This window comes from Chenopodium album, chromosome 24, assembly GCF_948465745.1.
Source record: "Chenopodium album chromosome 24, dcCheAlbu1.1, whole genome shotgun sequence".
Classification (NCBI taxonomy): domain Eukaryota; kingdom Viridiplantae; phylum Streptophyta; class Magnoliopsida; order Caryophyllales; family Amaranthaceae; genus Chenopodium; species Chenopodium album.
Window position 1 is genome coordinate 37,060,074 of NC_137857.1, and position 21,251 is coordinate 37,081,324.

General features: G+C 33.5%; 2 protein-coding genes, 3 non-coding genes and 1 pseudogene across 5 annotated transcripts; 5 read left to right on the forward strand and 1 right to left on the reverse strand.

The window, feature by feature from the left end:
• Positions 1 to 352: 352 nt before the first annotated feature.
• On the forward strand, positions 353 to 4,288 carry LOC145612128 (RNA polymerase II C-terminal domain phosphatase-like 4). Its single transcript, XM_081667499.1, has 7 exons — positions 353 to 521; positions 1,349 to 1,484; positions 1,911 to 2,091; positions 2,625 to 2,914; positions 3,278 to 3,466; positions 3,647 to 3,685; positions 3,780 to 4,288. The coding sequence occupies exons 1-7, from the start codon at positions 490 to 492 to the stop codon at positions 4,089 to 4,091; spliced, it is 1,179 nt and encodes a 392-aa protein (XP_081523625.1). The 5' UTR covers positions 353 to 489; the 3' UTR covers positions 4,092 to 4,288.
• Positions 4,289 to 4,572: 284 nt separating this feature from the next.
• On the forward strand, positions 4,573 to 4,644 carry TRNAQ-CUG (transfer RNA glutamine (anticodon CUG)). The gene has a single exon. It is a non-coding gene; the product is annotated as a tRNA-Gln (tRNA).
• Positions 4,645 to 5,300: 656 nt separating this feature from the next.
• TRNAQ-CUG (transfer RNA glutamine (anticodon CUG)) lies at positions 5,301 to 5,372 on the forward strand. Its single transcript has one exon. It is a non-coding gene; the product is annotated as a tRNA-Gln (tRNA).
• Positions 5,373 to 5,454: 82 nt separating this feature from the next.
• On the forward strand, positions 5,455 to 5,526 carry TRNAQ-CUG (transfer RNA glutamine (anticodon CUG)). Its single transcript has one exon. It is a non-coding gene; the product is annotated as a tRNA-Gln (tRNA).
• Positions 5,527 to 5,852: 326 nt separating this feature from the next.
• Positions 5,853 to 7,885, reverse strand: LOC145612079 (caffeoylshikimate esterase pseudogene; annotated as a pseudogene).
• An 8,664-nt stretch (positions 7,886 to 16,549) lies between these two features.
• LOC145611291 (serine carboxypeptidase-like 31) lies at positions 16,550 to 21,081 on the forward strand. Its single transcript, XM_081666605.1, has 10 exons — positions 16,550 to 16,889; positions 17,532 to 17,639; positions 17,962 to 18,057; positions 18,246 to 18,338; positions 18,951 to 19,033; positions 19,129 to 19,416; positions 19,996 to 20,126; positions 20,236 to 20,331; positions 20,438 to 20,543; positions 20,689 to 21,081. The coding sequence occupies exons 1-10, from the start codon at positions 16,601 to 16,603 to the stop codon at positions 20,833 to 20,835; spliced, it is 1,437 nt and encodes a 478-aa protein (XP_081522731.1). The 5' UTR covers positions 16,550 to 16,600; the 3' UTR covers positions 20,836 to 21,081.
• Positions 21,082 to 21,251: the final 170 nt, after the last annotated feature.

The following is a 21,251-nucleotide window of genomic DNA, read 5'->3' on the forward strand; positions in this document are numbered from 1 at the left end:
GAGTTTTGTGGTGTCTGTCTCTTAATCTCACAAGTCACAACTTCAACTTTTCTGTAAGCTAATTAACCAAATTACTAAAATAAATGCGTCAGTAAAATGTTTAATTTAAACTTAAATAACTAAACTATTTAAATCCTAATTAAGACTAAATTAAATTATGGTTATATTTTGATTCAATTTTCAATTCAATCCAAACTACCAAAATCCAATTTAGATTGAATTCAGAAAAAATTCAAATCGAATTTGACTCAAGTCAAAACTGATTTTAATTTCAAATCGGATTAAGTTTGACCCAAATTCAAATTAAACACTAAATAGACACCCCAAGTATCCCGAAAGTCGTGATACAAGATATGTTTTCTCCATTTTGCCCCTTGTATGTTCCCTGATGATTCACGTTTATAAATTACGGTCAAGCCGAATTCTTGTTTCCTATATAAACAAACCAAACCTCCTCTATTTGAGTGTGTTTTCTTTTCTTTGTCTAAGATGGCTCTCCAAATTCAACCTGAACCTCTCAGGTATAATTGGATCTCATTTATAATTTCATCCAAATTATTCATCTTAATTTTGATTCTTTATTTATACAAATAATTACATGTTCTTGAATTCGGAAACCCTAATTCTGTCCCCTTCTTATATATATATTTTTTTCTTGATCATATATTTGAATTTTGAAATTTTTTTAGTAATGTGTTTCAATTGGAACTGATACAAGTAGAAATTGAATCAGTAAAGCTTGATTTTTGATGCAATTAAACCATTACGATTAAGAATAATTATTTCCCTAGTTTGATTTCAGAGAAAGATGGAATGAAAATGGGAAGATTGAATGTAGCTTTTTTTTGTACTTGGATTTTCAAGAATTTTCAAGAATTAAACTCATTATATTATAAGGTTCTGGCAAATGATCTTCAAATGTATGCATTGATGAATAAGTTTCTTGTTTATGGTGTTAAAATGACCGCCTTTTCAAGTGTAAAATGATCAACTAGCATGAATTGTGTAGCTCGTTTTTCATGTAACAACTTTTAGCATAATTAGTGTACATACATGATACAACCCATTAGAATCGAATCGTGATGTTTCTTTTATGAATGTCGTAATGTAGTATACTTATGTACTTACAATTATGGAGTATTAACATTGAATTTTCTATGTGATGTTAAATGATAATAGTCTGTTATTAGCAAACTGTACCATAATTTATTTAGTAATGCAACAAGAAAAGTCATTTACCTTGTTTTTTTTGTAGTAAGACTAGTAACATCATTACTTTAGGGAGAATAGTATGTACAAAGTGTATAAAAAATGTCTTAGGCATTGACATGAGTGCTTTTGTTGGAAGGATCAAGCAATGCAAGGTGGCCGAGGAGCCAAGTTCGTGTGCACATCCTGGTTTTTTTAAGGATATGTGCATAGAATGTGGGAAATTGGTAGGTGATGGAGATGGAGATAGTATTCCGTTTAGATATATTCATAAGGTATGTGTAGGTTCTCCTCTTGTTATTTAGTTATCATGCGCTAATATCAGCTTGTAATATGTTCAGTATGCTATATGTCATGCTTAAACTCTTCTTGTTTAGCTCAATAAAAGATAGAACTAGACTGAAGCTTATTGGTCATCAAGTTGTCAACCTCGAGGATTTTACAACCATTTGTTGCTTAACTGGCTAGCTTGTTTCTTCAAATCACCCGTGCTTGATTGAGACTTGAGAGTGGGTGGAAGGGGTCTGCATCTTGTGATAGTTTTTAACTCGTTTATAACTGTCACTGTTGTGGTGTTATTCAATTGATAATTTGCTATATCTTCATTGTGATGTTAGTGCAGTTGCAAAGCTTGTTCAGGTCAAATTCTCTTTTCGAAAGACTGATAAGATATTGGTTTAATTGCCAATTGCAATTTGCAGGATTTGAGGCTTGGCAGCAGAGAAATTTCTCGATTACGTAATGCTGAAGCAGGAAATGTCCTACGCCAGAAAAAATTGTTCCTGGTTCTCGATTTGGACCAGACATTGCTGCACACAGCCAATATCGATTCTCTCAGTCCGGAAGACGCATATCTAATGAATCAAACATGCTCCTTTAAAGGTTGCTCTATTTAAATTCCTACATGATTAATAATCTGCTTTGCTGCTTATGATTAAATTTTTAAACTTAAGTTTGTGAACAATTTTCATTGTATATCACTGTATCATTAGACTATATTGGTTGTGGAATAAAATGATACAGTACAACTTGACTATGTGTTTCTTTTTCATTTGAAGTAAAAGTTCTACGGTTTACCATGTCATAAAAATTATTTATGGTAGAAATTTGAATTCGCGTTCCTTGTTTTGTGTGATTTGCTTGGCATCACTCTCATCAAATTGCTGTTCCTCTAATTTTTCTTGTCTGGTTGTCTCATCTATAGCTAGTATATTTTAATTCTTCTATACTTTAAGAATTATGATTGAATTTGTCATCTGGTGTTTAAGCCAAAAGGTGTAAAATAAGCAGAGTCCAGATATATCCTAGATTGTATTGCTTTATGTTTTAAGTATATACTAAGCTCTCCTGACTCTTAACCATCAGAGTTTTGTATACTTCCTATTCTTCCTTGCACTAAATTTAGCAATGAACAGATACTTCAAATGGAAGCTTATTTCAATTTGATACGAGGCCTATGATAACCAAGTTGAGGCCTTTTGTCCGTGAATTTCTGCAAGAAGCAAGCAAGATGTTTGAGATGTACATTTACACCATGGGAGAGCCAGCTTATGGTCGCGAAATGGCAAAGCTTCTTGATCCCAGAAAGCTCTATTTTGATTCAAAAGTTATCTCCAGAGCCGATTGCACAAACAGAAACCAGAAAGGACTAGACATGGTACTGGGGTTTGAGAGTGCTGTTCTGATACTTGATGACACAGAATCTGTAAGTAAATTCTCTGGTGATTAGAAACTGGATTATTTGCTGATTTATTCTGAGATTTTTTTTACTCAATCAGTAACTGATGCTATTATGCATCTCTTTTGTCTAATCCTTATTAAGTTTATAAATTATGACAGTATATGCCTTCACATATTGTATTCCATGTTGATGGACTCATGAACAGATGAGCAATTATTACAGTTTTTCCCCAATGTATAACCTCTATATTGTGATAGCACTAAGATTTTGAGACAATGAAGTTTTTCCTGATAATATATTTACATCTACTAAATCCGTCCATTTTATTGAGAGAATCGTCTACTGTATTCTGAAGTTGGATATGTCTGCAATTTTGTATCATTCTAGGTCTGGGAGAGGCACAAGGACAACTTGATACTAATGGAAAGATACCACTTCTTTTCATATACTTGTCGTCAATTAGGCAACAATTGCAAGTCTCTTGCTGAGTTAAAGATTGACGAGAACGAGTCAGATGGAGCACTTGCAGCAATTCTGAGAGTCCTTAAGAGTATACACCACAAGTTCTTTGATCCTGTTAGTTAATTCCCAATCTTTGCTTCAGAAATGTATAAATAACTAACAAGGGTATTGCAGTTGTTTCAAATGCTGTTATTCACCTCAATGTTAAATATCTAGCCTGACTCTTTACTTCACAGCTATAATACTAGTACCTTGTTTGTTCTGCTTTCGTATTGACTCGTGCTCTCCTGGTAGGAGCATGGAGATGACTATGCTTCCAGAGATGTGAGGGAGGTTAGGCCCTGCTATCTTTGCTCTTGTGTGTTTGATACATGTTTTAATCAGACAAATAGACAATCATACTCATTGTATCAAATTGGTCATGCAGTTACTAAGAATAATTCGGAAGGAAGTCCTCAAAGATTGCAAGATAGTGTTCAGCTGGGTGCTCAAGAAAAAAACGCAAACTGCTGACCAGCCATTATGGAGGATGGCAGAACAGTTAGGAGCTACATGCTCAACTGAACTGGACTCCAGCGTAACACACGTTGTGTCAAAAGATGCCACAGCAGAGAAGTCTCGTAGGGCAGTTGAAGAGGGAAAGTTTCTAGTTAATCCTCGGTGGATTGAAGCTGCCAACTTTTTGTGGAAAAGACAATCAGAAGACCAGTTCCCTGTAGTAGCATCAACAGCAGCTTAATATGAAGCTCGTTGAGGTGGGGTTTGGGGAGGTTCATATATACGCAACCTTATTTTGAAATCAGTTAAACAACTAGCTTGCATGGTCCTAGCCTGTGCTCTGGGAATTGATATGTTACTGATTTTTTGTATCAGCTAATTGGTGCCTAAATTGTGAAGATTTATTTGAGAGAATAAAGGGACAAGCAAAGGTTTGGCTTGGGGGAGTTTGATGTATCCATTTTATATAGTATTTTACCCCCGTCCCTTGGTCATAGTTAGTAGTGTTTTTGACTTATTGCATATATTTTCTCCTCACCAAGTTATTTACAAATGTATATACTGTATTTTTTTCAATAGTTTTAAATTTCTTCTTTATAAAAAATGTTAAAACGATAAATTGTGAATTAGCTAATATCATACAGTTACAAAGATACTTGTAATATAAAGTTATACATACAGAAAAGTAAGTTTCCAATATTTTAAATCAATCATAATATTCTGGTCCTATGGTCTAGTGGTCAGGACATTGGACTCTGAATCCAGTAACCCGAGTTCAAGTCTCGGTAGGACCTTTTTTTTCGCTATTTGGTTATTTTGTTTTGGCCTTGATGTAAAGCGTCTAATGCTTCTTCTGCTACATCCTGCAGAAATGTTGAGCTTACATCCAATTAATTAATAGAGGAATCTTGAATCTCGTGACCAACAAGTTGTAATTTTTTTTATCAGTAATAACAAGTTCGCATTAGATTAGCTAAGTTCAAATCATGTTTAGATGTGTTAAGTTTTTTTTTAGCTAGGCATATTTTGTATATCATTACAATCATTTAAGATGTATAATAATGTGTAATTATAAGTCCATACCAAATAAGATAACACCTCAAGCTAAGTACTTTTTTTTTATTTATTTATTTTTTAAACACCTCAAACCTAAGTACCTAACTAACTATGCATAGTTACATACTTTTTGTACAGCTAACATGCTCGTCTTTGATAATTTTTTATCATTATTATTTGTTATTGCACATGTAAGGAAAGACATGTGAGATGTTAAATTCATAACCAATGTACTTTGTTCTAAATGCAATTTTAAGGTTATACAAGTAAGTACATTAAAAATTGTCATGCTAAAGTATCAAGGGACATTGGTGAATGAAAATATGTGCTAGGAAAAAAGCATAAGTTAATGAAGAAACTATAAATAATTTTCTTTGTGAATTACTAGCAATCCGGTCCTATGGTCTAGCGGTTAGGACATTGGACTCTGAATCCAGTAACCCGAGTTCAAATCTCGGTAGGACCTCTTTTTCGCTTTGTCATTGATAATTTTTTTACATTTAAATTTATATGATATAACTTATTTTGGATCATTATATTAGCAGATTGGTCCTATGGTCTAGCGGTTAGGACATTGGACTCTGAATCCAGTAACCCGAGTTCAAATCTCGGTAGGACCTTTTTTTTATTTTTTACATACTGCAGAATAAAAAAAATTATCTGTCAATTGTCAACAGCAAAAATCAGCAATCTTTACTCTTACTGAATCAACTACATTACTCGATACGTTCCTTGCATTCAAGATATTCAATTCAAGTCTGTTTTCAACTCTATTACGAAGTACATTAATACGGAGTATGGTACATTTGACAATTCATTTCGGACCATACATACGTACATACATGTGTTGACACGAGTACCTAAGTAACATAATGCATTAATGACCAAATACTGTATGCCATAAGCCTATAATGCCCAGCAGACAAAAATAATCAGGAAACATGTTAACATGAGATTCAAAAAATTGCACAAATCATGCCAAATTCTTTCTTTAATCCATCATCAAAGTTAAAACAAATTACATTGTAGCTCAATTTCAATGTAACTACAATTCAATTTAGCTACATTCACAAATCAATTTAAAACACAATGTTCTAATAAATAACTTCAACCCCATCAATCTTCCCTTTTACATCTATCATTCAACCAACACAATATATCATTCCTAACAATCTCCACATTTTCATCAGTATCCCCAAACAACATAGAATGCACCATCCCTTCATAAATCTTGATCGTTTTATCCTCACTCGCGGCCGCCTCGTAAAGAGCCCGGCTCACACCCGGATCAGTCACAACATCAGCTTCTCCATGTAGGACAATAAAGGGTATTGTAACATCTTTCAATTTTTGACTCAAATAATCAGTAACCCTTAATAATTCAATGACAGTCCCTAATCTTGGCTTCCCATTATATCTTAAAGGGTTCATAACAGCAATTTCTCTCTTCTCAGGAACTTTGACAGACTTATGTAACAAATCAGGTGAAGGCACAATTGCCAAAGTAGGTACAAATTTACCAATAAATGTCAGAATTTCAGGAATTGGCCATCTGGGTCTGACATTATCAGAGATTTTACACATGGGTGCGATCAGAACAGCGCCACTGAAACCCATGTCAGGGTACATCATACTGATCAATAAGCATATCGCCCCGCCCATCAATTCTCCAAAGAGAAACGCGGGCAGATTACGCATCGAACGGGTTTCCAACACAGACTCGAAAAAAGAGGTACAACAGCTAATGACCAAATTGATGTCAGGAACATAGGCTTTAAGGCCATCAGATTTACCATGACCAGGTAAATCAAGGGCAAAACAGGAAAACCCATTTTGAGCAAGGAAAATAGGGGTGGATTGGAAGGTCCAGCTGATGTCATTGCCATAGCCATGGACCAAACAGATGATGCCACGTGGAGGAGAGAGAGAAAGTGGGTGCCATGATCTGGTGAAAAGGGTTAGACCAGAAGGTGTAGTGAAGTAAGATTGGGTTGATTTGATGCCTTGTTGAGTGTAGTAGTCTTCTTCTGGGGTTGTACCCCAGTAATGGGGAAGTGGCTTTTTGGGTTGGATCTGCTCTTCTTCTTCCATTGCTATTGATGGAAATGGAAAGATTTGAAAGAAAGATTCAAGGTTTTTTTTTTTCCTTTTTTGCAACTCTTTTTTTTTTTTTTTTTTTTTCTTCTACTGGTATATTTTCTTGTGGGTGGAATTGGAGGTTGAATTTTAGTTTTGGTTTATTGATGATGGTGTTGGTATAATGGTATTGTTGAGGAAATGAGGGGTATCCGAGAATGTGGACCAAAGTTTTGTTGGCAAGAATACTTTACTCCATGTTTGGCAAATTGACAGTATTGGCACTCCTTTTGTAGATTAGTGCATCAATTGCTTTATTTGGGAAAATTTGACATTTACTACCTCTAAAATGACCTTCTTTCATATTTGCTACCTATTTAAAATTTTATTTTATTTTACTACCACCCAAATTCCACATTGTAAAATATTTCTACCACTTAACAGAATCTCTTAAGGTTCTGTTAAGTGGGGGCCATCATTTCATTAAATAATAATTTAATCTACTAAAAATTAAAAGAAAAAAAAACTAAAAAAAAATATATATGTATATATTTCCCAGCCACCTTCCTCCCCCCTTCCTATACCTGCCCACCAAGCAGTCACACCACACCTCAAACCAGCCACCATTACCACACAATTTCAGCAGCATCACCCTCACCTCCCCTGTTCACAGTCAGCTCCCACTTCCCTCTATACTCACGCAAACACCAACAATTTCAACATCAGCTAGCACCCAACCAACACAACAATATCAGCAACAACAGTTCACTTCACCGCCGCACCGCTCACCAACCGTCGCAGCAGCCACCAATCAGCAGCGTCGCCCAAACCGACCTCCACATATCAGTCACTCCACCATCGCACCGCCAAAACCAAATTCAACCTTCCCCCATCTCCTCAATTTCCCCTGCCCACGCTGCCCCAATACCACCCTAAACAAGTGAAAACGAAACCCTAAACCACCATAGCCAACAGGTGGTTTTAACAAATGGGTTTAGGGTAGAGGTGCCGATTTTTGTGTGGCCGGAGGTTAAATTTGGTTTTGTTTGTGTAAGATTTGTATTTGACCGCCAAATTTGACCACCATAGCCAACAGGGGCGGTGAAGAGGAGAGATAAGGGTAGTAAAGAGGGGCTAGCAGTGGCGATTGATGTCGCCGATGACAATGATGTCACTGGTTAAGGCATTGGAACGGGGAGAGGGGCTAGCAATGAGGGTGGTTGAGGAGGTAGGAGTAGTTGTACGGTAGCAGTGAGGGTGGTTGGGCTCTACTAACGGAAACCGTAACGGCATAAGGTAAGAGGTAGTGATATTTAACAATGTGGGATTTGGGTGGTAATAAAATAAAATAAAATTTTAAACAGGTAGCAAATGTGAAAAAGGGTCATTTTAGTGGTAGCAAATGTCAAATTTTCCCTTTATTTGTTTGTTTTCGAGTATATACATCAGTTTTTTTTTTTGTTTTGGTTTATTTATTTATTTATTTATTTTTTTATTTTTATAAATAGGGTCTGTTCTCTTCAGATTATTTTTAGTTCAGTTCAGTTTTTAATTTTATTCTCTCATAAAATATTCAGTTCAGTCCAGTCAGAATAGGCCCTTACTCCGTTTAAGAATAATTGATACGTTCTTTTTTGACACAAAATCTATTTACAATATAATGTTGAATTAGATTTATGAAGTGAATTGTATGACATAAAGTTAATGAATTCATTATATGTTGGGAGACAATAAGACGTATTAATGATATTAATATAGAAAAACAAGTGGGTCATGGGAATAAAGCAATTCTTCATTGGTAGGTAATTTCAAATAAGAAACTATGCCTATTATGTTGAATAGTTGTCGAGAAAGAAGTGTATAAACAGAGCAATTAAAAAAGGCCACTAATTGCTTGAGAAAAGTAGTGTGATTTATCTCCATTTTGTTGTTAGAAGCTAGAAAATTACTATTCGATGAGGTTTGACAATTGAGTAGTTTGGATCATGTCATTTCTGGTCAACTATTCGATGAGGTTTGGATTAAGTCAATTTGGGGATGTTTAGGTTAATATATTTGGGTCGGGAAGGGTTTTGGGTTAACGCTTTGAGTCGTGTTCGGATTAAGTTAATTCAAATCGATTTGTGTTTCAAGCCAAGACTCTAGGTCAAGTTCAGATTGAGTCATTTTGGATTGGGTTTGACCTCGCTTTTAGCCTTCGGTCGTTGAGCCTTTTTAAATCTTATGACAGCTGGGATCTCCGATATTGTAGTATGTCTACATGTCTAGCAGTTGGTTTTGACCAAGTTGTTATAACTCAATGGAGAAGAGCGGAGGAAGAAGAGAAATACTCCAAATATGTAATTTTCTTATAAGTATATAAAATCGACTCAATTTGTTTTGAGTTATATCCTCTGATCTTCGGGTTTGTTTGAATCAATTAATCTATATTATAGGATAATAGTTGACAGTTGGGACCTGTGAGCACAAAGCTTGATGTCACATTGTCACCGTCCTTGATTGGAGACAAAATTAGTGACTTGACCTCAACCTATTTAAGCTAAGGAAGACATGAAGATTGGTTGGACAATATCATCCTATTCATACGTGCTTATTTAGTGGACATAAACAAAGCTAGTTTTACACTTTTATGACTTACGCACGATTCATACCTTCTCAGTTTTGGTCATTTCTGGCAAAGGTTATGGTTGGCCCTACGTTAGGATACTTTAAGGTTTTTTAAGGGTGCAAATTTGATGACAAAGGTTTAAGTGTACACATGTGGAACATCTATTCTTGAACAATACCTATTAAACTATAGCTTTTGTCTAGTACAGCTCCTTCCGTCTCCAAATTAAACTCTTATTTTTCTAAAAAGACGTCAATAAATTTAATTTTTCTTTTGATATTATCACAATTAATAGTACAAATGAGAGGGACGGATGGAATATTATTTCTTCACTTGTTACATACCCTTCATCACTAGTTAGACATCAGTGGTAAAGACTACATCCCATAAGTGTCATAATTCATAACCATGCAATGATTAACACAGAGACTAGGGATACTCGTTAGTTTTCTTAGTTTCTCTCTTTATGTTGTACTACCTATCGAGTCTTTCGACAATAGAGGGGATTATGTTTTAATGTTTGATCATGAAAACAAGAAGCTTAATAAAATTATTTAATTTAAAAAAAAAAAAAATTTGTTTTGACAATAGAGCATAAAGTGTTGGGCCCCTGTTGGCATGCTACCATACTGGGCTACAGTGTGCAGTGGATTGATAATGGGCGGTGTGAAATGGGCCTTCTTTGAGCATTGACCCACGCTTTGACCCATTTGTCTTGAACCATTTTTTTTGGTCTTGAACATAGGCACTCAACATCTTGTCACTCATCTATTCAAAACTTGATTATTTCTCCCTCAAAAAAAAAAAAAAAAAAACACTTGATTATGCTGTATCATATAAGAATTAATTAGATTAGATCATGCTAACACTTTCAATATTTATTTCATCATCACTAAATTAAATATCTTTAATTATGGGTTAGTAATAAATTTGAGAATTACATACTACTTAAAATTTATAATTCCACACGAATCTAACAAGATCTCAATTAATAATTTATTTTGTCCCTTATCTATTAGTGTGAATGTACTTCAAAATTATGTAAGACTAGAAGATTAAATTAGAGTTTCCCGTCAAAAAAAAAGTAATAATTTAGACTTGACTAAATTAGAAAATTCAAATTAAACCAAACTTTATTAAATCAGATTACAACACTTGATTTCAAGTAAAGAAAACAAGTTATATCGTTATATCTATAAGAAGAATCTAGTCAATATACAAGTATTATCATGCATTTCATGTACAGTGACACTACAAATTCAAAGCAAAAGGTCAAAATTTTAAATTTTAATCAACCATATCATGTACGTAGTAGTGTTACTATTGAAGCACTATAGTATATGGTGTCTCATCAAGTTAAAGTTATTATTAAGATAAAGTTTCAATTAACACAATCGGGTAGAAACGTCATTAAACAAGTCATTCGTATATGGTGTCTCATCAAATTAAAGTTACATATACAACATACATAAAGATATACTTCAATTGACACAATTGGATAAAAACCTCATCAAACAAGTCATTTGAATCCAATATTACTTGAATTTTGACCATTAGACTATATTTAGCCTTGTTCAAAAAAAAAAAAAAAAAAAAAAGACAATATATAGCCGATTTGGGTTTATAATGAGTCATGCATCTCAATCACAACCTCAATTTGGGTCAATAATTAAGCTTAGGTTTGAGTATATGCATTATTTTCCCAATAAGTTAAGAGGAAAATTTTAAGAATAACTTTTGTATACATCCGGTGTACAGTAATTTACTGTACATCGGGGGTCACTTTTTATTAAGTTTAGGGTCACTTTTACAATTTTTTGGGTAACTTTTATCAGTAAAGCATAAATACTTCGTAACTTTTATTTATGTCAGGGTAACTTTTATTCATATTAGGGTAACTTTTGTTCATTTTAGGGGTAACTTTATAACGGATGTTCAATATTTATTGTACATCCAATTTATTTAAAAGTTTGTCAATTTTAATCCTTGGAAACCAAAAGTGGGATAACCCAATCTTAAATGTCGTGCCAAAAAAATTGAAAATTTTCCAAAATTTAACTAATTTAAGAATGTGTCAAAAAAAAAAAAAAAAAAAAAAAAAAAAAAAAAAAAAAAAAACTAATTTAAGAATGACTTTTGACTTTTATGGTAAATTCCATTTGCCAAAAGTTTTATCTCAGAAGAGACAAAAAGACTAATTAAAAATTAGTACTCTTATTAAATAAAAAATTACAACTATTTAATGGTCATCATTGATCTGACATGTACACTAATCAAAATATTGTCACCCAAACATGGATCAAAAATAAAATAAAAATGAACGTCATTTAAATTAGCAGATGACAAATGGTATTTTATAAGCATATATTCTCCATTATCCAGTATATATTGGAGAAGTTTGGTTCTTTGCATTAATCTTAAGTGATTTAATTATGGAATGGGTGTGAGCAAAGTTCATGCTTGAGTAAAAGAAAAAATTAATAAACTTTGAATTGAGTACTATTTTGATGCTTTGCATTAATTTAATAATTGTACTTTTTTGTTTGTTTGCTAAGAACGTCACTTCACTTACTTCGTATTAATTAATGGAGAATTTCCCACTAATTTAATGGCGAAGAACTTAAAGGGGAAAAAAGTGTGTGTGCGTGGGTGATCTTGTCAATGTTGGCCAACACAAACGTTGTGAGAGAAATTCTTTGAATTGGATAATATGAAATCATTTAAAGAATAGAATTAAATTGGTCATCAATTAGTATAATACTCCATATGACCATATCTAATCATTCACTTTTTTTATTTATAATTTGTGAGCTTAACATATACTTGTATAAAACTTTATTTCAAAAAAAAAAAAAAAAAAAAACATATATGAAACTTACAATCAGAAACCCACATAATCGATTTGATACAAACTTGTATGATTGTAGCTTTAATTTTGTAAGTTTGGTGCAAGAGTAATCATAATAACATGTTTTAAGGTATTTAAATACTAAAATTTAAGAAGTGTTTCTCAAGCAAACTCACCTTGCAATGCATGAAAATTTTACGGATACTGATAGAGTAATTACTCGATTTTGGCCTTTAACCTAGAAAATACACCATCACAAGAACGATTTGTATCTATTAAATCTCCTCTATCCTAAGCATAGTGAAAGATGAAGAAATTCTCTACTTTTATACTTCATTCTATCATTAATTAGTCTTTTTGTCTAGCTAGTTACTTTATTCACATGCATAACATAAACAATTTCTCCAAGTTGTAACCTACATACGTTCAAAACTCAACCAATTAATTTTTTCGATATTCTTAAAACAAGTAGTTCGATCGAGACGAAGGACTGTTAAATTTCGAAACAATATGAAATGGGCCTGGGCAACCCGAACAAGGAGGAGGAGAGTTTTTGGGCCACAAACAAGGCTTTGGAGCTTTCATACTGAAACCAATTGGCAGTAGTAGGAGGTAATCTTCTACCTTATAAAGTGAAACCTTCTATCCTCTTTCTCCAATGTGGGACACTCATAAGTGGGCTACAATGGGATTCAACACTCCTCCTCACTTATGAGTGTTCTTAGAACTAAAGCACACCAGAAGGTACAATATAAATCCTCTTTGGGAATGAACATCAGTGGCTTGACAAATACCCAGTTATAAACGGCCCAACAAACCTGGGCTCTGATACCATGTTAAATTTCGAAACAATATGAAATGGGCCTGGCAACCCGAACAAGGAGGATGAGAGTTAAGTCCACAAACAAGGCTTTGGAGCTTCCATACTAAAACCAATTGGCAATAGGAGGAGTAGCCCCTTAGCCTTATAAAGTGTTTAACTCTCTCTTTTTTAATCAATGTGGGACTCTTACATGTGTTACTTGGTGGGATTTACTTCAACACTCCCCCTCACATGTAAAGTCCCTTTTTAACTCAAGGATCACTTGATCCAATTCAATTTGGCCCACAATACTTAATGTCATTAAAGGTCCCAAACTTGGGCCTGACAATATACTCAAGCCATTAGAGGTCCCAAACCGTGGGCCTGGCTCTGATACCATGTTAAATTTCGAAACAATATGAAATGGGCCTGGGCAACCCGAACAAGGAGGAGGAGAGTTTTTAGGCCACAAACAAGGCTTTGGAGCTTCCATACTAAAACCAATTGGCAGTAGTAAGACAAATAGTGATTGACAAAGGGACATCCAATTCCATCCATTCAATGCTTTGATGATATCAATATAATCTTATAGTACAACTTGCGCAAGGTTTAGATTCCATGTCATTATTCAACAACCCAATTGGCCAATTATCTTTTTGGTCACTTTTTCAATAAATATAAAGATTTTAATACCATGATTTCAGAATTTATCAATCACTTGTAAGGTTCGCCACAAAACAAACTAATTTCTGTTATTCCATCATAAGATTCTATATATCTTATACGAAGTATATGACCTCTATCTTTTTCTAGCGAACAATGAAAGTAGTACGAAATAATATATGGTGAGAATATATGCCTACATATTGTCTGTTATCGATCTGACTAGCATAAACTATAACATCAGTCAACTTACACAGGGAACTCGATAATATTGTGTTCACAAGCTAAAAAGAAAGATGAAATTACTAATAGGGATGGTGCGCGGCATGATTGTTGTTATGCACACATACTTATATTTTGGCCCAATACATGTTGAAAAATACTTAAGGCTTGTTCACTTCATATTATTTTCAGTTCAGTTCATTTTTAATATGTTTAGTTCAGTTCAGTCCACTTCACTTCTTAATTTCCTTCTCGCTCTCATAAATATTCAGTTCAGTTCAATTCAGCTCTAATATGTTCAGTTCAGCTCAATTCAGTCAATCAGAACAAACCCTTAATTAACTAGATAGGTTTTATTTATAATTTATTTTCGTCTAGAAATGTTATTCCTATATATAAAAATATTAGAGGAAGGATGAACACCACGGCACCGGCTACACAATTATATGTGTGCAAGTTGGCTACTACTTCTATCACCATTTAATTTTGTTGGGCCCGGGTCACCCATCTTGACGGGTCGCACGCACACTCCACTCCACGTTAGTATGATATTGTCCGCTTTGGGCCTAGCCCGTACGGATTTGTTTTTTGGGCACCTTTTCAAAAAGCCTCATACTATTAGGAGTGTGCACTCACTTATAAGGAAGTCTTTTCTTCCTTATTTCGTCCATGTGGGACTTGGGATGAATACCCCAACAGATTCTAGGAAGAAATAACTGGTAAGTGGTATAACTCTTCTTTATTTGATACTCGTATGATGTACCAGGTGCGATCCAGTATGTTTTATTTCACAAATTGTTGATGGGACACTAAGGGCCTGTTCTCTTTAGCTTAAGTTCAGTTCAGTTCCATTTCTAATTTCCTCATCTCATAAAATATGTGTTCAGTTTAGTAAATCAGTTAATGCCCTAGTTCATTAGGCAATTCTGCTACCTCTAAAAAGAGTAATAAAGTAATGAATACCGAAAACATACCAAAGTTTATTGTTACATACTCTAAGGGTTAAGGGATTTTATCGATACATAAATTTTTTTTAAAAAATACGGAGTATGTTCGTAAAGGGTAACATAGTTGGAAGCTAAGGGTGCTCAATAAGGGAGCCACCAATATACGTAGTGTGCGTCATAATCATCCATTACTCGAACTCTAGAAGATTGATGTGTTCATGATCAATACAAAATTACAAAGAGACAATCATAAAGGAGCATTATGGTTTATTGATGGAGAAGCAATCATGAATTTGCTGAAATTTGAGTTAAGATGTTGGTACAATTTAATAATGGTGAAAGACATAATTACCGAGCTTCTTAACTTGGAGACTTATAAAATTCAAAATTATAGCATTATACTTTTAAAAAATACGTGTATCCGGGTGGATAAAACCGTCCAATCACATGAGCTGAAGCAATTGAGAATTTTCCCGATGCTATAGCACCATCACGTCCCATATGTATGAGCTGAAGCAACCCCTATGTCTTGGCCAGGTGCAGTTTAGTGTATGGTTATTTTCTCGCTTATGCTTATTGCGCATAAAGATGATTGTGGGTCAGGTTGTCGTGCCCTACCTTGTTATGCTTCTCCCAATTAAAGGTGGCTTAGGCTCAACAAACTGCTCAACACGCACATGCAGTAACATGATGTTTAGTGCATATACTGTGCTTGTGCCATATCTTGCCTTATTCATACTAGGTTGTGTCGTGCCTCAAGTTTGCCCAATCGAATATTATCTTTAATAGTAGCATATGTAAGGAAGACTCGACTAGATCATCTTATATTGAATAGGCAGCTAGGTAAATTTCTTAATTGTTTGTGAAGTAGTATTAATTAAAATAAAGAGGAATATATAATGTGGACAGTGTTAACATAAGACAATCTATTATGAACATTATGTAAAGAACAAAGAAACAATATTTTAGGGATAGATGAGTGCTACGATTCACTACAATAATGAATGAATTGGGACCATAGAGATACGAGTATGTCGATATGAGTAGTAATTACAAGACAAAAACAATAGGAAAGATGAAATCCATCCTAGATCTCAAAATGTTGCACCAATTGCATGCTATTTGTAGGTTGTGTTTTGTCCTCTACAAATTTATCTTTTTCTGCCTCAAATTTGTCTTTATTCATTTAATTTTCTTCAATATATACCTTATTGGAAATTTATGAAAATGGAACATCCACTTACCATACCTATAAACCTACATAATGCAAGGGACCCTTAATATAATAATCCATGTCAGAAATTCACCAACCCTATATGGCAAAAATGGACCCATAATTTCTCTTTGCAAACCCCACATTTGATTGATTTATTTATTTATTTATTTATTTATATTTATTTTTTTTAAGTGCAAAAAAAAATCACTATAAATAGCTTCCAAGTGGTTCTTCTTCATCTCCTCACATTGTAGTCAAACTCAAAGTGCCCTAAACAATATAGTAGAGTGGTGCTCTAACAAGGACTTTGCCATGAGAGCATTATTTATGGTCCTTAACTTGGTTCTTATTGCCATGTTATTTTGTTTAGAGCCTTTAGAAGGTTCTAGGCATAAAGTAAGGTCTTATAATAATGACAAGGAAAAGCTCTTCGAAACTAACCATCTCGTGACTAATCTTCCTGGTCAACCGGAGGTTGATTTTCGACACTATGCCGGTTATATAACGGTTGATGAAAAAAAAGAGAGGGCGTTGTTCTATTGGTTCTATGAGGCCTCATCTCAACCTGATGAGAAGCCGTTGGTATTGTGGTTGAATGGAGGTAAGCATGTGTCAAAATGAGTTTCCTTTTCAATCTAATTCTTACTTTAATTTATCAGTTTTATAGACTAATAATACTAATTAATTAAATATGGAGAATATTTGTAGCGCGAACCTAGCTATTAGCGTTTCACATTTTATGTTTGTCTTTGTTAGCTAAATTATTAAATGTAATATGCTCTTACAAGTTACAAGTAGAGTATAAAAAAAAATGAACCATACATTATGACCTAATATGAGGCAGCTATCAAGGATGATGATGCAAAATAATAGAATAATATACCTAGCACACTTTAAAAAATTAATAATATAATTACCTATTACACCATGCTGCTAAGATGGTAGCATGACCACATAATTAATTAAAAAAATATTAGTGGAGGAATTAATTAAATAATATATTCACCTCAACACACAGACATATATATGAAGTGGTAGCAAAAGAGCAAGCATATATTCCAACTAAAAGTAAAAATGCTTTTTTTGTTGCCTTGTGTTTAGAAAGTCCCACTAACACAGCCATTAACTATAAGTTAATGTTAATAATCCATTTTTCATTGATAAATCTTATTTTAATATCAATTTATTTTTACTTTTTATATTATTTTTATTTAATTCTATATTATTTCTACTTTGGTCTCAGGTCCAGGGTGTTCCTCTGTTGGTTATGGAGCAACACAAGAAATTGGTCCTTTCTTAGTGGACACTGATGGTGGTGCTCTTAAATTTAACCCTTTTGCTTGGAATAAAGGTAATTAAGTGCTTAATTCATAATAAACATGTTCTTTTAATTTTAAAATATTTTCTAAAGCGTAATCTATCCCTAAATAAATGTTGCATTTCTCTTTGTTCCTCTAAAAACAATATAATATTAATTTTTTCCTCTTTTCTTCTTTTTATTCTATTCCATACAGTTCAACTTTAATGGGCAATTATTATGACTCTTCTCCTATCATCCCACGGCAGGAGAAATGAGATTTTTAATTAGGGACAGATATATTGTACAATATAATGTAATATAATTCCATACTAATATAATATGTTAACTTTGTATTATGCACATTACCTTGCAGAAGCCAACATGTTGTTCCTAGAATCTCCTGTTGGAGTTGGTTTCTCCTATACACATACCACTAGTGATTTTAATAATCTCGGGGATGTATTTACTGGTATAATTCTCATCTCTTTTCAAAGCTTATTTTCAAGGGTAAATCCAGAGTCTATTTGACTTCGAAATTTGACTAATTCGGATGGGAGCTAGATCAATTAATTTAAGCTCCAAACGGCTTTAAGTTTCATTCTATGTACATGTTTCTAACGCTAATCAATTAATCTCTTTAAATTTTTCGTCGAACAGCAAATGATTCTTATGAATTTCTCCAAAAGTGGTTCCTCAAGTTTCCAACATATAGAAATCGTTCATTTTACATTGCAGGGGAGAGCTATGCAGGTAGTGCAACTTTCTTGTCAACCTCATTTTGAATAAACATGATTATGGTTATGCAATTTCATCCAAAAGCTATTATTACAAAATCATGATATTGTCTTTTTTATGTAAACTTTTGATATTTCTTGAGCTGATTTAAAACTCATCTAGAGTTAAAAATTTGTTAACATATAGTATATACTACTCCGTACATTAATAAATTTATTATTGTTAAATTTATGCATAACTTTTTATATACTACCTCCGTTAACATTTACTTGCAACTTTGGAATATTTTATGTCTCTTAAATAATACCCCAAAGTTGCAACTAAATGTTAACGGAGGTATTATTTGAGACACATAAAATATTCTAAAGTTGCAAGTAAATGTTAACGGAGGTAGTATATATATAAGTTCTCAAAAAAAAAAAAAAAAAAAAAAAAAAATATAAATTTCACGATAGGTCAATGAGCCTCTCGAGTCAAACTAAACTTAGCTCATGAAGTCATGAATACTATCTTTATGAGCTGAACTCGAGTAGCTTGTGAGTTGTATTGCTTAAATAAATCTAATTGTAGCATATATTTATAAATGTGCTTTGATTTATTTTTGTAACGTTGGTGACTAAATGGCAGGTAAATATGTCCCAGAGTTGGCCGAGCTCATTCATGACAGGAACAAGGACTCTTCTATCTACATTGACCTAAAGGGCATCTTGGTATTTATTTTTATATATAGGATTTAGTAGTGATAGTGACGGAAATAAAATTTGAACTAAAAACGTGACAACTAATAAAAACGAAAAATATGCAGATGGGAAATCCCGAAACATCGGATCCTGATGATTGGAGAGGGTTAGTGGACTATGCTTGGAGCCACGCCGTTGTGTCTGATGAAACACACAAAATCATACGTGAGACTTGTGATTTCAACAGCGATGATACTTGGGACAACCCTGATTGTAGCCAAGGTGTCGACGAGGTCCTAAAACAGTACAAAGAGATCGATATATACAGCTTGTACACTGCAGTTTGCATTGCAAAATCCACCAAAAATAGTTCAGGATCAATGGAAGTCATGTTCAAAGCTGGCTCCAAAATGGTAAGATTTATATATACTTGCCAATTAAAACGTTACAAGAATAAATATTGTCAAGTAATTATTTTGGGATGTTACAAAGAGATTATATCCTAAAGCCCTGTTCTCTTCACCTTAAAAATAATAATACAGTATTAAGTAAAAATAATTTCAGTTCAGTAAAAATAAGTTCAGTTCAGTAAAATTCAGTTATTTTAAAGAAGAATTATAATAGAAAATCAGTAAAAATAATTTCAGTTTAGCAAAAATAATTTCAGTTTTGTAAAAATAATTTAAGTTCAGCAAAAATAATTTTAGTTCAATAAAAATAATTTCAGTTCAGCAAAATTAAAGTGAAGAGAATGGGGCCTAAAACTCGAAATGAAAAAAATCCCTTTCTCTAGAGGTGACAAATGGGCCGAGTGTACATTTTTATTTGGATAATGTTAGTTCAGGTCAATTTGATTTGGGTAAGGTTTTTATAGGTCGACTTAATTTTAAAACTATACCTTTTTCCCATGTCGTATATCCTAATATTATTTTGGAACAAAAGAGAATACTCTGCATTATATTTTATTTGAAGGATATTCTTAACATTTGCAGATGCCGAGAATCATGGGTGGTTATGATCCTTGCTTGGATGATTATGCAAGAAGTTACTATAATAGACCAGATGTTCAAAAGGCTCTTCATGTTAGTGATGGTGTTCAGTTAAAGAACTGGAGTATATGCAAGTAATTACGAAAATTATCTATCGTAAACTACAAATAATCACTCTTAATTACAATTAAATGAGGAGCTTATTATATACAATTATGACATAACTTATAATTTTTGGTGCAGCTTAACAATATTTAGCAACTGGGCAGACTCAAAGCCATCAGTACTTCCCAGTTACAAAAAACTAATTTCTGCTGGACTTAGAATATGGGTCTATAGGTAAATAAATACTTCGTAATTGATTTATTATACTAGTTCGTCTCATTTTACATGCCCCATTTAACCAAAGATATATATAAATTATGTCATTTGTCGGCTTTATTAGTGGAGATACAGATGGAAGAGTTCCGGTATTGTCTACTAGATACAGCCTAAATGCTCTTGGATTACCCATCACTAAACCTTGGAGGCCATGGTACCATGAAAAACAGGTAATATAATGTTAGCATTACAATTCAATAGTTATATATATTTCTTTGTAATGTTAGTATTGTGACAGAAATTTTATTTATATATAAGATTTCTCTACAAATTATTGACTTTCCTTACAAAATGTATTGATTTTGTTGTTTACAGGTGAGTGGATGGTATCAAGAATATACGGGTCTTACATTCGCTACATTCAGAGGAGCTGGCCATGCTGTGCCTATATTCAAACCGAGCAGCTCGCTCGCGTTGTTTACACATTTTCTTCAAGCAGAATCCCTTCCATCAGCCCGCTAAATATAATGCATAACGACATTACAATGAATAATACTGGTATATATATAAGCTGAATAAGGCAATTTTGTAACAAAAGTTTTGTGGTCTAATATCGCAACAATAAGGCCTTTGATCTAACTAGTTTGTACGGGATTTGTCTAAGATATATCCCAAGTGTTTAAGGTTATACTACACTACATGTTTACTAGTCTTTTATAGTAGCATATATACTTGACGCAATAAATTAAAGTCTAATAGCATTGTTATTTTGTATTTGTATAATGCAAATCATAAAATTAGGTTGTAAGACCATGTATTACAAGAACTAGGGGTGCTAATCGGGCGAGCCGAGCCCGAACTATGGTCAGCTCGGCTCGTGATCGTTTAAATTTGTTCGAACTCGAACCGAGTTCAAACCTTTAAGAGTCGAGCTTTGA

Excerpts from the sequence above, each read along its gene's own strand:
- LOC145612128 (XM_081667499.1), top strand. The coding sequence starts at position 490 with ATGGCTCTCCAAATTCAACCTGAACCTCTCAG. Across the intron at positions 2,915-3,277 it reads TACTTGATGACACAGAATCT|GTCTGGGAGAGGCACAAGGA; the intron begins GTAAGTAAATTC and ends GTATCATTCTAG. Across the intron at positions 3,686-3,779 it reads CTTCCAGAGATGTGAGGGAG|TTACTAAGAATAATTCGGAA; the intron begins GTTAGGCCCTGC and ends TTGGTCATGCAG.
- LOC145611291 (XM_081666605.1), top strand. The coding sequence starts at position 16,601 with ATGAGAGCATTATTTATGGTCCTTAACTTGGTTCTTATTGCCATGTTA. Across the intron at positions 18,058-18,245 it reads TCTCGGGGATGTATTTACTG|CAAATGATTCTTATGAATTT; the intron begins GTATAATTCTCA and ends TTCGTCGAACAG. Across the intron at positions 19,034-19,128 it reads TTGACCTAAAGGGCATCTTG|ATGGGAAATCCCGAAACATC; the intron begins GTATTTATTTTT and ends AAAAATATGCAG.